We start from the raw sequence: 19,934 nt of genomic DNA on the forward strand, positions 1-19,934 counted from the left end.
AAAATCTCAGTTCTAGTAGTATAATAGCTGCAAAACAGTTTGGCATCTTGGCGAACAGGAGGAAGCCCGACAAAGGGAACATTACACGAAAAGGCAATTTACTTCTCAGGAATTTTCCGGTTCCCCTTTGCTGTTGCTGCAGTTATGCCCTTTAGAATTATGCCTTTCTCAAGTGCTTGGCCTTCAAAGACACTGAAGTGAAATCATTGGTTTGAATCTTCACCCATTAAAAGCAATTTTATGTTGCCATAACTTCACAGGAATCAAATGAGTTACAACACCATAAAATTAGTGTAACATAATTATTTGTTGCCATAGAAATAATTACTGCTGGACAATATTGCATAAGGGTTGCACAGAGACAATAACAGGCTAACAGACCTAATTTTATGAGATCTAGGATATTTATCCAGCTCCTTTGATTAACACCAGAAGAAAGTGAACACATGAACAAAGCATTATTACTGTATCTATAAAAACTGGCAATTTATGTAATTGCCCTACTTTATTATAGACAACATTGAGGTCTTCTGCAGAATAAGCACTGCGTGACCTTTCCAGGCTGCACAAGAAGCCTTTGCTGCACTAGTCTTCCTGCCGGCTTTTCTCAGAAATACCATGTCTCTGCAACAACCTGCTGACTTCCACATGTGGGAAAACTAGACCATTTCTGAACTGCTGGCTGACCAAGACATGGCTGAGGGCCTCCACTGCTAAATATAAAGTTAGCTACAGAATAAAGTAAAAACAGAGAGTTCTCTTCTCCCTGAAATGCAGAACGCTCACTGTCCCTCGTGATCAGGAATGCAGAAAGAGGAGGCACATACCACTCACATGTACAGCATCTAGCACCAGGACACCTCAGCCTGGCTATAACCAAGATTAGACAGCATGGTGGCAAAAATCCAAATGTCCATCAGGCTCCAGGTCTTTATTAACCTGGAGCTGAGCAGGTGACACCAAGCTTGGGGAATTTAGGGGGGAAAAAATTCCAATATAGTCAAAAAGAAGACATTAAAAACATGCAAAAATGACCTTCCATAGAGAAGATTGGTAATTGAAAGGTAATTGAAAATTAGAAGGCTATTAATCTTAGACAGTTATTCATCTGATGATAATGTTGTGTAAAACTTTATCGTAATAAAATTACTTTCTTTTCTTGATTTTAGAGAAAAATTGCCCAAATTCTACAGTAACTTCAGTGGAATTACGTCTATACATAAAGATATGCCAGTACTTAAATTCATAATAGTGAGCTCAAATACACATTTTGCTGTAAGGATTTTTTTTATAACAAGGTCTCAGGTTAATGCCAGAAATCCAGAGAAGGTCCAGATTTCTCTAAAGTTCAAGTTACATTAACATATCCAAAAAAGGATCATGAATATGTAAATCTTGTTCAAGTGAGACTGAAAAGTCATATTTAATAATGAACTTTTGCTGTAGACAGTAACCTAGTATTATGCTAACGATAACTTTCCAGCGCCTGTCTAATAATGAAGCAGAAGTCTCCCCAAGGAGACAGGGAGGAGGACTTAGAGGTTTAACTGTACACAAGAATATGGAGATTTTGATATTATACTCCACCTTTTCCTTTTGTCAGCAGTTTCTACAGGTATTGTTTTACATTCAATATTAAATTCCCTTGTAGTTGTCTCTGTTATTCATTAATTAGCTAGAAAGCAAATTTAGATCATTGCACTGGATTGCATGCCAATTATGTACCACTTAGCCACCATCTAATTTTAAATGTATAAGCAAATGGTCTAATTGGCAGTGCTGGACAGTAGTGACATCTACTCCCATCAAATGCATTAAACACAAACATATTGCATGGATCCCCATTACTCGTCTAGTATTTCTCAACACTTATCTAGCAGATGGAAGGATACTCCACCCTATCTCTGTCTTCTCTGCTGATTGGCACAGAGATAGGGGTCTCCAGAAATGACAGCATACAAGTGACATAAACTATAATAAATCAACCATGCTGGCAAACATATCCATTATGGAATGGAAACTCCTAAAACAAAGGCAAAACGTGTTCATTTTACCTTACCCTTTGACCTTGAGCTCCATCTCTTCCAGGTGAACCTGATGCTCCTGGGACACCCTAAGCATTATAAAGGAAGGACAAATGATGAGATCAAGTTAACAGACTCTGACTAAATCGCTTTCCAGAGAAACTGTATGACATGCGTTTGGATAAATGTTTTGGATAAATGGAACTAGGGAGTTCAGTAATGGGTGGGGCCACAGAAGAGATTCAGTAAAGAAGGTATTTCTGTGAAATGAGAGACAATTAAACACACATTGTTAAAATGCACAGGCTTCGTAACCCCTCACTACAATCCCCTCTTAAGAACACTGACAATTTTGTCAAGTCAGGCTTCATGTGCCACTAAGCTGAGAAGAGAGCTTGATTTCCTACATCATTCCAGTGTCGTGTCAGTGTAACTGCTATTTCTCTCTCTCATTGCTAAAATGGAGTATCTTACTGTATTGTTTGAAGTCAGTCAATATCAAAGGGGAAATCCTGCCTGAGCAGGATTACAAGTTACGTCCAGCAGCTCCCCATTGTTCAGATGAAATGTCACCCTGGCTCACGAAGGCTGCAGAGAAGCAGTCTGGAACCACTACTGCAGTGGTCCAGAAGGCTAACAAAACTGATTTACGAGGAAAGGCTGTATGAGTTTACTATCCCTAGCACATATGAACAAGAGGGGGGAACCTGGTAACAACCAACAAATACTGGAGGGATATAATCAGCAGAAGAGGAGCATCTGAAAAGGGAAGAGCAAATGATCCTGGAAAGCAGCAATAAATTGGAATGCAATCTCCAGACTAAATACCAGACACCAAACTGAGTAAGATTCACTGAATACTATAGCTTTTTAAGATGCTGATCTTGTGAAAGATGGCATCAAAAAGATTAAGTGCCTGATCTGTCCTCCTGGATAACTTCAGGAGGAATTTAATGGGTTTAAAGTGAAAACAAACAGATGCTAATTATTCACAGTGTAAGCAGAAATCTAAGAGTGGATAGGTTTTAAGTCTATAGAGACCCAATTTCAGTGTCAAACAAGGCCAAGAAAGTAACAGGTTCTTCAGGCCCTGAATGATTTGGTCACTGCAAAATGGCATACCCTAGATTCCTGATTCTAAACCCCTGTTCAAATTCACCCCAACAACATGCTTTTCAGCAGTTTTGAATATAAATTCATAATGATGTCTATTCAACATTCAAACATAGTTAGTAAGTGACAGGTTCAACAATAACTTAGGGAATACCTGCAGGCCAGGAAAACCAAGATCTCCCTTCTCTCCCTTTTCACCTGGTGGCCCCTGCAAATTAAGAATCACACATAGTAAACCAAATACATGGGTACTTTCCTTTTTTTAATAGTTCCTTTCAGCTTCTGCAGAAAAAAAACAACCAAGCAACTAATAAGAAAACAGACTATTTTTCCTGCTTAAAGCAAACCTGAAGACTCTGTTTCCAAAACTGTACATGAAGAATTTACAAATATAGAAAATAATGAAAAAAACTCATTTTAAAAGACTTCAGAATTAACTTGACAAAACTATAACCCTTATGTTACAAAAAAGGTATTTACTTTCTTTTCTCCTCAAAGGAATCTGTTTTCTTCAGCCCTCAGAAGTATTTCCTATAACGATGAAACCAATGGATTTCTATGGAAACTAGACGTGTTTCTATAGTACATATGCATGACAAAGATATACTTTTCTAGATAATAAACTAATTTTAATTAAATTTTATGCAGAAATGCAATTCCTCTATCAAATAACTATTCTTATAATGAATGTATTTATTGTTCTCTGATGACAGCATCATCAAGAACATACAGTTTTGTTAAATCACTTCATTATATTGTACAGCAGTATCATATAGACGGGGTAAAAAGAAGAAAGTGTATTATACTGTAGTAAATTTTGAAAAGAAGTCTAGCAGAAAAAGATAGGCATCTGCTATCTTTCAAGGCTTGTGTGTACCCATCTACCAGAGATGTATATGAAACAAGATTAGTGCTGCTGGTTCATTATTCTACCAATGAGTCTTTATGATGAAATTCTGAGACTGATTTCACAACAGCATTGCAAACTCCAGGCCTCATCATCTCCTCTGATGACAGATTCTGTAAGTCTAGTGAATACTATTGCTTAATTTTGGAAGCAAATATGGTGCTGTTGCTTGGGTATACCTTTCAAGTCAGAACTGATCTGCGATGAGCAATACCACAACCAGAAAAAGATAAAATATTAACATTTTGGTTTGGGGCCATGTTACAACCCCCACTGCAATTTTTTTCACTAGTCTCCAGGCTTGGATGTGAATACCTGGGTCATATTCAACCTGCAATCAAATCCCTTCAGCTAACTAAAAGTTCAGATCCAAATAAAACCAGAAATGTTGGCATTGCACCCACATCCACTATAGGTTAAACCCAAATCCGTGATTTCACCTCAGATATTGAAACTGAGATTCTGATCAGAACACCAAAAGACATTTCAGTCTAGTCTAAGATATGTTCTGTTCAAAACATCACAGGAAAGAACCCTATTGATTTTGTAAGTCTCACTGGAAGCCCTTGAATAGAAAGCCCACTGGGTCCTTGTGGTCCTGGAGGTCCTTGCGGTCCAGGAACACCAATTTCACCTCGAGGTCCATCTGGTCCCTAAAGTAGCACAGGACATAAGTTAAACTGTTATCATATGGACAAAGGCAGCTTCTGTTTGAAGAATTAAATACCAATAGACTCAAAAACATCTGAAATATGAGTTAACATTCGATTGAGCAGTTAGGGTTCAATTTAAAACTGCCTTGTTCCTTTATAAATACAAAAAAATGAAGATTTATGCTGTGAAAGCAGCATTCTGAATTTTATATCTTTTATCAAGGAACAAACAGGACAAGCAACTGTTATGAAAAGAGACACACCAAACGCCAATGGCATTTCACTGTGCTTTTTCCTCAGTGACATCAGAGACAATCTGGAATTCATTTCAAGGTTTACATGCAGCAGAGAGAAACCAAAAACCTGTGCATCTGTCAACTGTAAAGTGCTGTACAAAGTACCTTTGGACCTGGATCACCACGATGACCTTTGGCACCTCTGACACCTGGACCACCCTGTGAAGCACAAGAACAGGATTTGCTGAAAACCAAAACTCTCAAATAAACAAGAACAAAATCCAGAGAAGCCCAAACAGTTTTTTCTTGCTCCTGAATCAGTGTTCATGAATCGGAGAATATCCTGTCCATATCTTTCCACTGGAGTAATTAAACTTAGATCATACTTAAGTGTGGCCATACACAGGAAGAGATTTAAACACAGATGTGATTACTTTCTAGCGCCAAGAATGCACACTACGTAAGCATCAAAATAACACTGAAAGCTACAGTAGGGATGGAAATGTATACATGTGGTGATGGGTTCCCTTCCAGTTGCTGAAACCTCCTGCACATCTGTCTGTTCTCACCAAAATCACCACATTGTTAAAGGCTCAGTTTCCAAGAAGGCCAAGAGCATCCTGGCTTGCATCAGAAATAGTGTGGCCAGCAGGACCAGGGAGGTGATAGTGTCCCTGTACTCGGCACTGGTGAGGGCGCACCTTGAATACTGTGTTCAGTTTTGGGCCCCTCACTACAAGAAGGACATCGAGGTGCTGGAGCGCATCCAGAGAAGGGCAACAAAACTGGTGAAGGGTCTAGAGCACAAGTCTTACGAGGAGCGGCTGAGGGAGCTGGGGTTGTTTAGCCTGGAGAAGAGGAGGCTGAGGGGAGACCTCATTGCTCTCTACAACTCCCTGACAGGAGGTTGTAGTGAGGTGGGGGTCGGTCCTTCTCCCAAGTAATAAGGAACAGGACAAGAGAAACGGCCTCAAGTTGTGCCAGGAGAGGTTTAGATTGGATATTAGGAAAAACTTCTTCACCAAAAGTGTTGTCAGGCACTGGAACAGGCTGCCCAGGGAAGTGGTGGAGTCCCCACCCCTGGAGGTATTCGAAAGACATGTAGATGTGGTGCCTAGGGACATGGTTTAGTGGTGGACTTGGCAGTGCTAGGTTAACAGTTGGACTCGATCTTAAAGGTCTTTTCCAATGTAAATGATTCTATGATTCTATGATTTCAATGACTCGGGACTATTTTTCAGCAAGGACAACTACAGGATCTACTAGACTTACAATGGTTTAATGTAGAGCTCCTCTTATGTAAAATACTTTTTTGCCCATTTTTCTCTTTTTTGCTTTCTTCAGTGGTGCCTACATCTGTTAATCATTTATTAACCAACTGTTGCTTTTTTTATTATTATCATCTGAGACACTGGAGTTGCATAGATCTATGGATGGCTGCCATTGAACGTGTTTTGCATACACATACTGCATGTGCTTTGTCCTCTAGGACAGCATAAATAAAGATTTTTTTTTTCCACTTTTTTCAGATCACTTTCCCTCTTCCCCCACCTGAGTATATTGCTTAATCTCTTGGGATATGAGCTGTACAGGGGTTCTGCCCTTCTTTGTACTCAAAAAGGACCCTGTACAACTAGGCACCATAACTGAATAGTGTTCTTTAGAGGCTACAATAAGTACTTATAAAAATAATAGCAGTTACATAAAAGACATAAAAATAGAAAATATGCTTATCAGATTAAATGCATATGTAGTATCTATGAGGCTTTAAATAGAAAAACCAATAAGAGAAATGTTTGGAAGTACCAGAGTACTCTTGCTCTTCAATGAAGGTATCATGATATAGTTTTCATATGTGTGATTACAGGGCAGTTTTCTACTCCTTGTCCCAGCTCCTTCAGTCTTCTCACTTCCATCCTACAGGTCTATGGCCACGACCATTCCATCATGGTCAGCTCTGACCCTAAAATCTCATCCCACGCTCTCCACAGAACCATGTTCCAGTTGCCAGTTCCCAAATTCCAGATCCTCACATTTCTGCATTCCAGCCCAGTAGTTCCCTCTGCTCTTTCTCCTGCTTCTCTCTCAGATTAAAAATTCCTATGGAAATACTCAGCAAAATAGCTGCAACTTTTTAACATAAACAAAATCATATAGTTTTCTCCCACTTTGTTCTCAGAAACAGATTACATTTTTACTGAGTAATAACATATACTTAAAAATAGTCTGATATTGAGCCATTAAATCATATGCTTTAAGATTCACACTCAATTTGGTACACTTATCGATGTTTTGAACCCAGTAACCTTTGCTTGGTAAAAGCACAAGTTCCAGAAAAGCATTGATTTTAGATGAAAACATCACAAGAGCCTCCCTCATTTTTCTCATAAACTTGTGGTGGTTATTCCCCAGCACTGCTAAGCTTGTGTGACTAATTTCTTTGGCTTCTACTTCTAGCCAAAAATTCCTTTTATGCCTTTTTCTCTTACTTTAAATTACTTCTTAATAGCCAGTGCTTTCCCCAGAAACAGTTCTTAATCAACTGTTATCAAGTCACCTCCTTATTTCTTTTTAATAGTTAAAACCTATGAAACACTGAAAGCTTTTCTTTGCAATTAAACTTCTCCAGTCCTCCAATATTTTTTGTCTCGTTCTTCACCTTCTCCAGTTCTGCAGCACTCCTTTCAAATGCAGGCAACAGGTTTGTGTGATATCTTACTTTTACTTTGCATGGGGAACTTCAGAGAGCATGAACAAATTCTGGCAAAGATGAAGCCATAAAAACAGCATCCCATAATGAAAACTGCCAGATAATCTTAACTCTAAACGATACTTTGTCTTACCCAAAATGACCCACTTCCTAAAAGAGCTTAAAAAATATTTCCAGAGTTACTATCCCAAACAAATAGAAGCCTTTTATTTGGAGTCTCTTCAGTCTAATGTCTAAAACTGGCTACATGGTAGAATCCTGATCCCTTAAACAGAAAAATCCTTGGCTTACAGAAAAGTCACATGACATTTTAATGACTTGGAGCAGTACTGACCAGACATAGCAGATGTGACTTTCTGACTTTTGGTTGGCGCAGAGACGAATGCTGACTTTTATTCTTTTGCTCTGCTTTTTCCTAGGCCTCTTTCTTACTTTTTTTCAGAGCTATGCCATCTAACTGTCTGGCAAGAAGTATCACTTATAAGAGGCTGAGTTCCAGAATCGCATACATGCCTGCCTAGGCAGTGATTTTTCTGCTTGATTTTAAGCCTCCTCTTGCATGGCACTGTGCTACTCAAAATACTGTTAATCCAAAACGTAATAAATAGAAGCACATTATTTTACTGCTGGGTTAAGCTTTAGCAATTCCTCATCTGTATATGCTTTGAACTATAGTAACACACATCCTTCCAGTCAAATTATTTTTAAACATTTTTCATTTTACTGTGAAATGTGGTCAAACTACTCAATTTCAGTTGCATTTTTGTGTGAATTATCCCATTGTCTTTTTCACAGTACACAAATTGGACATCTATTCACAGAAATGAAAACCTTAATCCATACTTGATTTACAACCTACATTCAAACAGGAAAAGAGAATAACTTTTCCTTGTTCAAGATACATGTCTTCAGTAAATTTTCTCCTGAGTTCCTTTTCAAGTTTTTGTACCAGAGCTTGAAGAACAGTTCTTGCAGAAAGACTAACCTCTGAGTTGTTAGTAGGATAAATGTCTGCTAGGATCTACTATGTGAATGTCTTATGTGTAAGTTAATTTTTTTGTTGAACATGTATCTCCTGTAATTTGCATACTTTAACATTTTCAGAAACTTATTTTCCTTCGCATTCTTCACTGGCTCTTTCTCTTCAAAACATGCTCTTGGAGCATCCAGGACACAGTATGAGCGGAGAAACATGCAGTTCAAACTTGTTCGCAAGAGGGCCTCATCTCAAGCTAACTTAGCAAGCAGCCCTAAGAGTTATCAATCTAGTTGTAAAAGAAAAAACACATGACCATTCTACAAACATCCCAGTTAGGATTCTCATTAAACCAAACCAATAATAGACCATTGCAAATAGAGCCTACAACTTTCCTACACTGCTAAAAATCAGCCTTGGGATGTGAGATTGAGTTATCTAACTTTAGTGACGTGCATCTCCATTGTCTGGTCTGTTCCATTGTCTGAGTTCTTCCACAAGCCAGCAAAGAGGAAGGAGATATATTCCATCTATCTAAGATACTACGCTGAGATGGACGGAAAGTTAAATAATTAATCATAGCATACCAGGTTGGAAGGGACCTCAAGGATCATCTGGTCCAACCTTTCTAGCACAATCTAGATGAGATGGCCCAGCACCATGTCCAGCCGAGTCTTAAACGTGTTCAGTGTTGCGGAGTCAACCACTTCCCTGGGGAGATTGTTCCAATGATTGACTGCTCTCATTGTGAAAAATTTACCTCTCGTGTCCAATCGGAATCTCCCTGGGAGTAACTTGTACCCGTTAGCCCTTGTCCTCACCATGTGACTCCTTGTAAAAAGGGAGTCTCCATCTTCTTTGTAGCTCCCCTTTAAGCACTGGTACATGGTGATGAGATCACCTCTAAGCCTCCTCTTCTCAAGGCTGAACAAGCCCAGCTCTCTCAGCCTATCCTCATACGGCAGGCTTCCCAGACCCTTGATCATCTTGGTGGCCCTTCTCTGGACCCCCTCCAGCCTGTCCCCATCTTTTTTGTGTAACGGGGACCAGAACTGTACACAGTATTCCAGCAGTGGCCTGACAAGCGCCGAGTAGAGAGGGATAATGACTTCTTTATCTCTGCTGGTGATGCCCTTTTTGATGCAACCCAGCATCCTATTGGCCTTCTTGGCCGCAGCAGCACACCGTTCACTCATGTTGAGCTTCCTGCCCACCAGGACCCCCAGGTCCCTTTCCACAGAGCTGCTCTCTAGCCAGGTGGATCCCAGTCTGAGCTGCACTCCTGAGTTATGTTTTCCCAGGTGCAAGACCTTACACTTGTCCTTGTTAAACTTCCTAAGGTTCTTGTTAGCCCACTCTTCCAGTCTATCCAGATCTTCCTGCAGGGTGGCTCTCCCTTCCAGAGTGTCTACTTCCCCACTCAATTTGGTGTCATCTGCAAACTTCATTAGCGTACACTTGATCTCATCATCCAGATCGCTTATGAAGATATTGAATAGCGTTGGCCCAATATCGATCCCTGGGGGACCCCACTTGTGATGGGTTGCCAGTTTGAAAAAGAGCCATTTACCCCCACCCTTTGGGTGCGGCCTGTCAGCCAATTCCTCACCCACTGCACAGACCACTTGTCCAGTCCATAACGCATCAGTTTCTCCAGGAGGAGGCCGTGGGGAACCCTATCAAAAGCCTTGGAGAAGTCCAAGTAGACAACGTTGACTGCTCGCCCCATTTCAACCGAGCAGGTCACTTTATCATAGAAGGCCATCAGGTTTGTCAGGCACGATCTGCCCTTGGTGAAGCCGTGTTGGCTTTTCCCAATCGCATGCTTCATTTGACTCGTGATGGCCCCCAGGAAGATCTGTTCCACGACTTCCCCAGGGATTGAAGACTGATGGGCGTATAATTACGCAGATCCTCCCTTGAGCCCTTCTTGTAGATAGGGGTAACATTTGCCTTCCTCCAGTCCTCTGGGACATCCCCTGATCTCCACGACTTCTCAAAGATTATAGAGAGCGGCCCCGCAATGACATCAGCCAGCTCTCTCAACACCCTCGGGGGGATGGCATCAGGGCCCATTGATTTGTAGGGGTCAGGCTCCTGTAATAATTCACATACTAACTCCTTCTTCACTCTTCTTAGAAGAGACTATCTAGTTCCACTGGTTACGCAAGGAACTTAGATATGCACTTACTTAACATTTACACAGTAAAAACTTAGATGAGTGCTATCAAAGTAACACCACAAAGTATAGTTAAAGGTTGTGACAGTGTGTATTTCATCATTCACTGGCAAGCTGGAAAAAGTTTCAATTCTGCTTTCACCAATGACAGTTCATTTCATCCTCTCTTCCCTTCACAGCTTTTGGGTGCCTCTGGGAGCCTCAGGACCTCTCTGAAGAACCAGCTCTCTGCCTCTAGGAGCTCTCCGAAGAACCAGCACTTTCTAGTTCTGCTTTCCAATAAGTATTGTACTTAGGTAGTGCTTTTAGGACAGAAAAGTCTTTCATCATTTATCACACAAGTGGCATTGTCATACCCTGTATCTTTAATTCATAAGAATACTGTAAGCTGAGCATTTGAGAAAGTTAAACTACAAGCTACATTTAATACACATGTGCTAGAGTAGACAGATAGCAGGTGATTAAAAATTTGAAAATAAATGGCACCAACTATGACATATCTACTAATGCTACAGACAGGTAACAGGGTTCAAGGTCTAAAGATTACCCTAACTGTTTCAAGTCTTGATTAAACCATTAAAAATTTGACTTATTGGGTGAGAAGGTTTATTTACAGCATATTACTTGGCACCTTTGCTGTAAATTGAATGTAATTTTATCTCTTTGCCAACACTTAAAACCCTAATTTAACCTTACTAGTTATACAATGGCAGTATATTCACAGGTCTTGGAATAAAGGCGGCCAGTGGACTATTTGGTACAGTTGACTACAAACCTGAATAAAACCTTACCGGTGGTCCAGGAGGTCCAAGGGGACCCTTATTAGCTTCTGAACAGGAACAAGAATGAGGAAGGGCAGGGCAATTTTCCTCATCTCTCTAAGGAAAGATCAAGACAGGAAGAGAATGATGTCCAAAACTTCGATTCAGAAGTTAAGAATTCTATGACTCTAAAACACAGTATTATGTGGATGCCTCAAAAGTCCCTAATTGATTTAGAAACATGCATCACATTGACTTTCAATAGGGCAAGTAATCCAAGCAGGCTTGAGCTTTTTTAAAAACTCTTAACCATCCTTTTCCATTAAAACATTTGTCTCAATAAAGGGGAAAGTAAAAGGTAAATTCTACAGTTATTGAAGGAGGTTTCTTACCAAGCCAGGAAGCTCACAGCATTTGTCCCGATTAGCCCATGAGGTAGCACAAACAATGTCAAACATCTGTAACTGCAACTGTTTCAAAACAAGGGTGATGTACAAAATGACTGTTAGTTGTAAGATCAGTGCAAAATGGAGCCTTTAGAATATGCCCTCTCTTATCCATATTATCCCCAGGCAACGAAAGTTTAAGGATGGTGAAAAGCTTGCTCAACACATGACAACATCAGGCAGAAAATAAAATTCCCACCACAGGTCTGGGAACATGGTTTGGACAAAAATTTAATCTACAAGAACACAGGCATTTGGTAAAAATAATGGCTGCTAGATACTCAGAAACAATATACTAAATAGGACTCAATAGTAAAACCAATTGTCTCGTTTACAGCCTTGAACTGAACAAAGGGGTCTAGAGAGATGAAGCTTTCTTCTGTTACTATTTCTATTCTTTTTCCATGCCTCATTTATGTGCATACTGAATAGAGAGGGGAATGGAACAGAACATCCCACTAAATTAACCCCACATGTTAAAAAATGTGAGGAACTGCTAGAGATAGAACTCTCTTTGGTTTTGCTCCCATTATTATTTTCAGTGGCATTAGTTTAACACTAGAACAGAGGAGTGAATTTAAAGACTTTCTTAAAACTGCATTGCCTTTAAATCTCTTAAAATGAACTACATATGTGCACCTTCGGTTTTGCCTCATTTTTTTTCTATATAAGTCAAATGTTATATTTTAAACAAAAGAATACATTCATACACATAGAAATTCTTCTTATCTGCCAGCAGATGGGCTGGTTTGTAGATATGCTGTACTACAGGTGCAGACACACGTGAGCTGGCTGCATGCTAAACACCTTAGGCAGCTGAAGCGCAGCATGAAGAGAGCTTTTGGACCATTAGTTTGGCTCCACAAAGGTCTATCCTGAGTCCAACAAGTCTGTGTCCCTGGCTACGTCAAATGCAAGCTGGCTCCATGTGGAGCCACTTTGATGCCTCTTTGCTACACATCCCAAAGCTACTAATTAGGGGAAGACTCATTAGCTTGAGCACAGTAGCACATGAACATGCATGAACATACTGCTCTGAGACTCAGAATGACACTGGGCATTTGCATGATACTACACTTAACCAAATAAGACATCCCAGAAAAGGAGCACAGAAACACCTGAGATGGTTGTGAAGGTTAGGTTCAGAAGTACGTAGCATTGCCATTTTTTCCATAACACAGTCCATCCCAAGCTATTCTGTTATCCTCAACAACAGAAGGTTGACAGTATTGGCTAAATTTCTGCAGTCCTACAGAGACATGTATATGCATTCATTTTCTCTGGATTAAACAATCTAGAGATACATAGTGATAAAGCATGTTGGTGTAAAATAAAGAGCAAATAGACATTCCCTGAATTGCTGCATTCACCATCCAAAGATTGAATGACTCAGTATTCTTATTTTAAAATACTACGTGGGTTGCTCTGACTCAAGCTAAATAACTAAACAAAGCTTTCTTTGCTACTGTTAAACATTTATTCATAATTCTTTATATTCACAGTGATTTTGCTTTCTAAATATCCAGCCCTGCAAGGAGAACCAGTAAGACGTAAAAGTCTGCCCATCCTCATCTGATTAGGCTACAGTTCTGCAAAGACTTCTCAAGACCAGACCACATCACACACTACTTTTTTTGACAGTATGTATTCATGGAGGTAAACAAGTTAAATTTAAAAGAAAAGGAAATATCAATAAAGAGAAGGACTGTGAATTGTAAATAAACAATGTTTTAAAGCTGGACTTTTCATTAAATTCCACTGAAGGAATAAAGAACATTACTTGCTGCATGTCACGGTCACGTTTCATTGCTCTAGGTGGCTGGAGTGTCTAATCCAGAGATGCCTCACTATTAAGGGATGTTAAAAGGTCTAGGCACCTTTAGCCTAATCCCCTTTTTGCCCTTTTGATCTCTGTTTCTGCCTGTTCCTTGAACTGTTGTACACCACATGCATTGATGGGAAAAAAAAACCTGATACAATTATATTCCCTTAAAATTGAAACGTTTTGCAAAATGCAGGTGATTGCACTGGATTCATTTATTAAAAAAACACACTAGAAACGTTCTGACAATGTTAAACTGTTCCATGTGAATACAGTAAGAACAAAACATCCACAATTTTATTCCAAAATAACTGGCTGCCTGTTTTTATTTTATGTAATAAGCATCTCTCAAACTAAGATTAAAGCATTTCATGAAAATACAGCTGATGAAAAAAAGAAATTTTCGGAACTATCAACAAACACCAATTTACAAAATGTTTTACAAAAAGGAATTTTTGTTGTATGCCTGCCTTCATGAACCTCTTAAAAATGTGAAGATACTGGAATGGGCTAAATCTCACTATTCGATTTCCAACAGTGGCACAAGTGATATCTAATGAAGCACAAGGGTGTAGTCATACTTCTACCTTACAGTCTACTAGCTTCCAATGACTTTCAGATCAGGGATTTCCTGCCCCAGATTTGTTAACAACCAATGTTTTCCTTTCATTCATTGGTCCAGGCTTCCCTACAATCTATGTAAATATTTAGCACCCACAAAATTCTACAGCAAGGAGCTCCACTGATCTGCTACCTGTTGTGAGAAGAACCTCTATCCTGCCTCCTACTAGCTTCCTTTGATGTCCTCTAATTTTTGGAGTAGCAGAAAGCAATTCATGCCTCAAATGTGACTATTCACACAAGTTCTACTCAACATGAATAAAGTGTGCAGAATGGAGACTTTAAAGAATGGTAGTTGGGTGCTTTCTTGACCTGCTTGTAATTTGGTATACGTGGTAACATCTGAAGGCAGCTAAACAGTACTACAGAGTAAAGAATTTTCATCTTCAGCTACACATTTGTAGTCTTACATCAGTTTTACATTTCATTTGAACAAAACCAAATTTTTCAGTGAGTGGGCAGTCTGACTTGTCTTTTATAGATTCCTGGGTTCTAACAAAAGACACCATTTCTTTCCACTTCTTTACAAAGCTGTCTCTAATTCCAAGATTTCCTAAGTTTGCCTTTTTCTGTTTCTATTGGAATGTGACTACAAAGATTTCTCTGTGTAATTATCTTTACAGGCTTGATATAATTATTATCCATAAGTTTGAGGCCCAAAGGCTCCTTTTTGTACACAGAGATATATTCTGAGGGCTTATTTTTTACTAAACAAGACTATTTCCATATAGTAGCAAGTAAATACATTTTTGAAACCTCATTCTTATTCAAATCAAGCCTTGAGTTCAAGGTTCACATTCTCTGCTAACCTCATTCTAAGGTCAAGAAAGTTCAAATAAAATTAGCAAACAGCACAGCAAAGAAGCCTTCCCAAGACTATTGCCAGACTGTCAATTCTTCTTCAACAACTAAATATACCTGAAAAACCCAGACAAACCTTCTTAATGACATCTGAAACAAAATGGAAAGACTCCCATAGGTTGCCGTGCAAACAGAACGATCAATTACTGCTTCTAGGAGAATAATTTCAGAGGAACGTAAGAGTACTTAATCTTGGGGAGGACCTTTCACGTTTAAAATATTTTATGTTATAAAAGAACTACATATACCAAGACAGGGGTTTTGGGGGGCCATCTGTGTCAAACTAGTTCAATTATTTAATGAACGGACAGTGATCTTGGGGACAAACAAAGAGAGGAAGGGAGCAAGAGACATGGGTAATAATTACCACTCAAAACAAAGTTTAAATGACTCCAGGCAAAGGAGTTATACATTGTATTACTCTGTGTAATGAAGTTTCGAACACAAATCATATCTGAGTGTATCGACTGTGTTCACATGTGTGTTTGAGAATAACATTTGAACAATGATAATCTAGTGATTTCATTGATTAAATAAAAATAGATTTTGTGCAAGTTGAGAACTATTGCAGGCTTTTGCAGAATTTCTGAAATGCTGGAACTTTACTGTTTCAATATACCAGTTCACTCTGCTTCAACTTAAAACTAACTTCAAAGATCCCAAATACTTGTTTTTAGGATATTTTAAATGGTTTAAAGAATTGTTCTTGTTCTACTCACTGGTGCAGAGTTGTCTCTTGGTCCTCTGGATCTGACCATTCTCCCCAGCACTTCTATGCCATCAGAACTAATATTCCCTGCTGCATTAATGGTCTTCTCACCTACTTGCTTGCAGTCAATAATTATTTTGGCCGTAGTCTTGCTGATAACAACATGCAACTAGACAAAAGAAAAGACGCTTTAACATACAAGGAGCACATAGGATATACTAATATCCCAGGAAAAGGGGGCATTTTTTGAAATGAGCTCCTAACTCCATGTTTGCTAACAAAACTCGGAGAATAATCCATAGCAAATAATCTAGGAGACCTCTAGAGGTCCCTTCCAACCTGAATTATTCTATGATTCTAATCTGTTTAATTAATTTAGCTTATTTTTTCTGCTTATGGAACATTTGCTTACAAATTGGCATCTTACATAATTTATTCAGTAAGAAAATAATTTATCCCTGACAAAAGTTCTACACAATGTTCATATACCACCCAGATCCCAAAGAACCCTTGATTTATGTGGTCACTAATAATTCCTCGGCCTTGTATGATCCTGCTATACAGCATTGGATTTCACCAGTACATCCTTTATAGCTACTTGCAAAAGCCAAAAATAAGCAGTAAAATTTAGCCTGTAAATTATACATTAAGCACACAGCAAAACCTTTCATAGTGAAGTTTTCACGCTGAAAAAAATCAAATCACATCAAACACAGTAGAGAAAAGCAGAGCACAATAACAAAGTTGCTCCCTTCTGCTGTCCATCGCTAATGCAGCAAAGACATTCCCAGCAGAGAGGACAATCCTAGCCACAACCGTCCTCTCATGAGCAAACTCTCAGTTAAGCAAAGAAAATAGCAGTTCGGGGAGGTGAAGGGGAGACCTGATGAAGAGCTGGTAGAAATGCAGTATCTGCTCTATACCAGTGCACGACGTGTTGATCGGAGCCCAAGGTGAGAGAATGCCAGAAAAGGGTCCTGTAGCTGCTTGGCTCTGGGCTCAGCTGGAGCTAAATAACTGAAAAGCTGCTATGAATTTGGTCTCCCGTGCCTTTCAAACACATATATAGCAAGGATCATCATTCAAAATGCCGAAAAATGCTTAAGAGGAGAATTTGCTAAAGCCTCATGTATTCCTCCAAAGCACAACTCAAGAGTCAGAATTAGACCCCAGCTCTGAGCTACCTTCCCCTTCTCGCTCCGTCGATTAAACAGGAAGTACAGAAAAGTGAAGCTCTGTAAATACTGTCCCTCAATCCACAGTCTCCTTTTTTTGTTTAGGACAGTTACAAGCATCAGGAATAAAAGTGAACAACAAAAGCACCTTCCACAACAAATATGTGCTACAATCCCAGCACTACTTCATCTGCTTTCGGAAAGAATGTTATGAGTTCTCTAACAGCCAAGAAAAGTTCGACATGGCATAGCCCTTAAAATATGTTTAAAAATAACAACTCTGGTCAAAAGAGGGATAATTTTTTTTGCTGGACTTTTCGTTTTGAGTGACATTGCCAATCCAAACCTTAGAAGGAAAAGCCAATGTATTTCTAAATTACTTTTCAAGGCAAGTATTTTTATTCAACTCTAAAATACAGGCACAAAGCATGAGATGAAAATTGAACACATCAGCTTCATCGTAAAAACTATGGTTTGTTTAATGTTAATTCAATATTGCAAAGAGACTTAAGACAGTTTGGTAGATGATTCTGAATATGCAAAATACATTTCTTCTGGCAGCGGTTGACCACATAAAAGAAGATTTCAAAACATGAAAAATTCCCAAAACTTTATTCAGAGTGCTTTTTTTTTTTTTCCTATTACCATTACTAACCTTATGAAAACTCCCATAAAATATCTTCCTTATTTCAGGACCTTCAAAAGTCACGGTTTGAAAATCTCCTTTGTAGTCGTAGTTAAAGAAAGTCAGAGTTTTACCACCATCTGTGTGAGAATAAAAATAAGGGCTCTGTGTTAGAGGAAGAAAAGGCCTGAGACATTCTTTGAAAGGGTCAATTTTGTGTTTAATAAAGACCAAAGATGTCAGTAAAACACATTCATAAGTGATATACCGAAGTTTACCAGAAATAACAAGTTATCTCAGGGAAATGCTCTTTCCTGGTTCGGCAGGAAGGACGGGCCAATAGTTGGGAGTCTACCTCACCCACGTCTACCTGATCCTACTCTCCCACTAGTTCTCTGTGGGACTTGGACAATAAAAGGAGGCACGGATCCACAAGCTAACTAAATGCCTAATTCCCACCCATTTCAAGGTGACGTATCTAAAAATCTAGGAAAGACAGAAAGATAGTACTAATATATCTCTTTTAAAATTGGCAGCTACGAAGAACAGCTATCATAGTATCTACACCTTTTCAAGAGTAAATATGGAAACTTTCTAAATTATAAACCCTGTTTTACAGTTGTGGAAGTCAAATCAAGTGGAAATGAAGAGAGTCATCAAGAGTTTGTGTCTCTAGCTCTAAGTCTGCTCTCCACCAGACTGCATTGCCTCCATGTATACTGTACTGTCAGTACCACTGGCATATATCAAGATAGATTCTATTAGAACCAGATTCAGGGCAGTGGAAATTTTAAAAGCGAATGAGTACCTCCCTCACATCAATTTACATCTAGTACAGCTCTTTGGATTTCAGTATCATTCCTCTCAGTTTAGAGCAGTGTACTCAAAATTTAACTCTAACTCCACATTAAACTCAGTTAAATTACATCTGAAAAAACCATCCACTAGAGATTATCACCTTCCAGATTCAGGTAGTTGTTCTGGCAGCAGATTAGAACATTGGCAATAATAAATCTAGACACAGAATGAATCATTCATACAGTTAAAGTCACTGATAAAACACAAAATACATACTATCTAAAATAACTCCAACCAGTGGTTCATATCCTTCATTTAAAATCTCCCAAAGAGCAAATGGCTCCTGAGGTGTGTCGGGGAGTATACGAAAGAGAAACGTAATGGTGTAATCAGATGGGAGACCTTCAGGATGCAAATACCTGTAAGAGAAACAATGTCTTTTAAACTGAAACAAACATTAAATCTGGTGATTTACTCACCAGTTGTTCACTTAATGCGCTTTCTATTACTCTGCATGTTTCTCTGGAAATCAAGACTGAGAACTAATATGAATAAGCATTTGCAAAATCTACCCAACTTGATAACTATCAAAAGAATACTTATGAAGAAAGGAGAATTTATCTTTTCCCTTGAAATTTACAAAATTGCCCTTAACTATTAATTTTTTTTTTAATCTGAAGATCAAATCGGAGGTCAATTTGAAGTAAAGCTGAAATTAATTGTATTAAAAGCTTTTAAAAAACAGTAGCCACTTGCAAGACCTTTACTATTGTCTGGTTTAACAGACAATGAAAATAGAAGTTGCTTGGAAGACCAATCTCAATAGACATGTCCTTTGTCATTAAAGCATTACTAATGGATTAAAATTAGGAGTGACAGAGACTGTTACAGGAAGCTTTATAAATTATAGGGAATGTAGTTTATACATTTCAAAGCCAATATATAAGAAAGTGAAGTCAAAACAGATCACACATACAGAAATACAATCTGTTCTCCTAGAATTTTTGCAGAAGAAGGAGGAAGTTTATGATATAGAAGAAGTATGTTATCTCATGCCATTTGCTAAAATTTGTTATTTGGTAGTTCCAATATAATTTAACCGTTCATTGCCAAATCCCAAAGTGGGACATTTGGTCAAGTGTTTGAAATGACTGACCGTATTTTGAAAATGTTAATTAGCCCGATTCCCTAAAATCATAGTAAAGGGATCTGAAGAAGTTATTCAATCAATTTTTTTTCCCCAACTATGATTCATTCCTTCTAAAGTGTTTCTGGCACATATAAGATGTATAGATATGAATCACGGTGGAAAAGGAGT

General features: G+C 38.7%; 1 protein-coding gene across 1 annotated transcript in view; it reads right to left on the reverse strand.

Annotated features, from left to right (window-relative positions):
- The window catches only part of COL14A1 (collagen type XIV alpha 1 chain), a gene marked incomplete at both ends in the record, with an annotated part of 124,128 nt that overhangs the window by 22,799 nt on the left and 81,395 nt on the right, over window positions 1-19,934 (reverse strand). The window contains 9 exons of the mRNA XM_082318663.1: window positions 2,060-2,113; window positions 3,292-3,345; window positions 4,602-4,697; window positions 5,099-5,152; window positions 11,590-11,676; window positions 11,952-12,029; window positions 16,029-16,187; window positions 17,849-17,958; window positions 18,893-19,035. Coding sequence (XP_082174789.1) covers window positions 2,060-2,113; window positions 3,292-3,345; window positions 4,602-4,697; window positions 5,099-5,152; window positions 11,590-11,676; window positions 11,952-12,029; window positions 16,029-16,187; window positions 17,849-17,958; window positions 18,893-19,035 — 835 coding nt within the window. The remainder of the gene's footprint in view (window positions 1-2,059; window positions 2,114-3,291; window positions 3,346-4,601; window positions 4,698-5,098; window positions 5,153-11,589; window positions 11,677-11,951; window positions 12,030-16,028; window positions 16,188-17,848; window positions 17,959-18,892; window positions 19,036-19,934) is intronic.

This window comes from Platalea leucorodia, assembly GCF_965183815.1.
Source record: "Platalea leucorodia genome assembly, chromosome: 1".
In the NCBI taxonomy this organism is placed as follows: Eukaryota; Metazoa; Chordata; class Aves; order Pelecaniformes; family Threskiornithidae; genus Platalea; species Platalea leucorodia.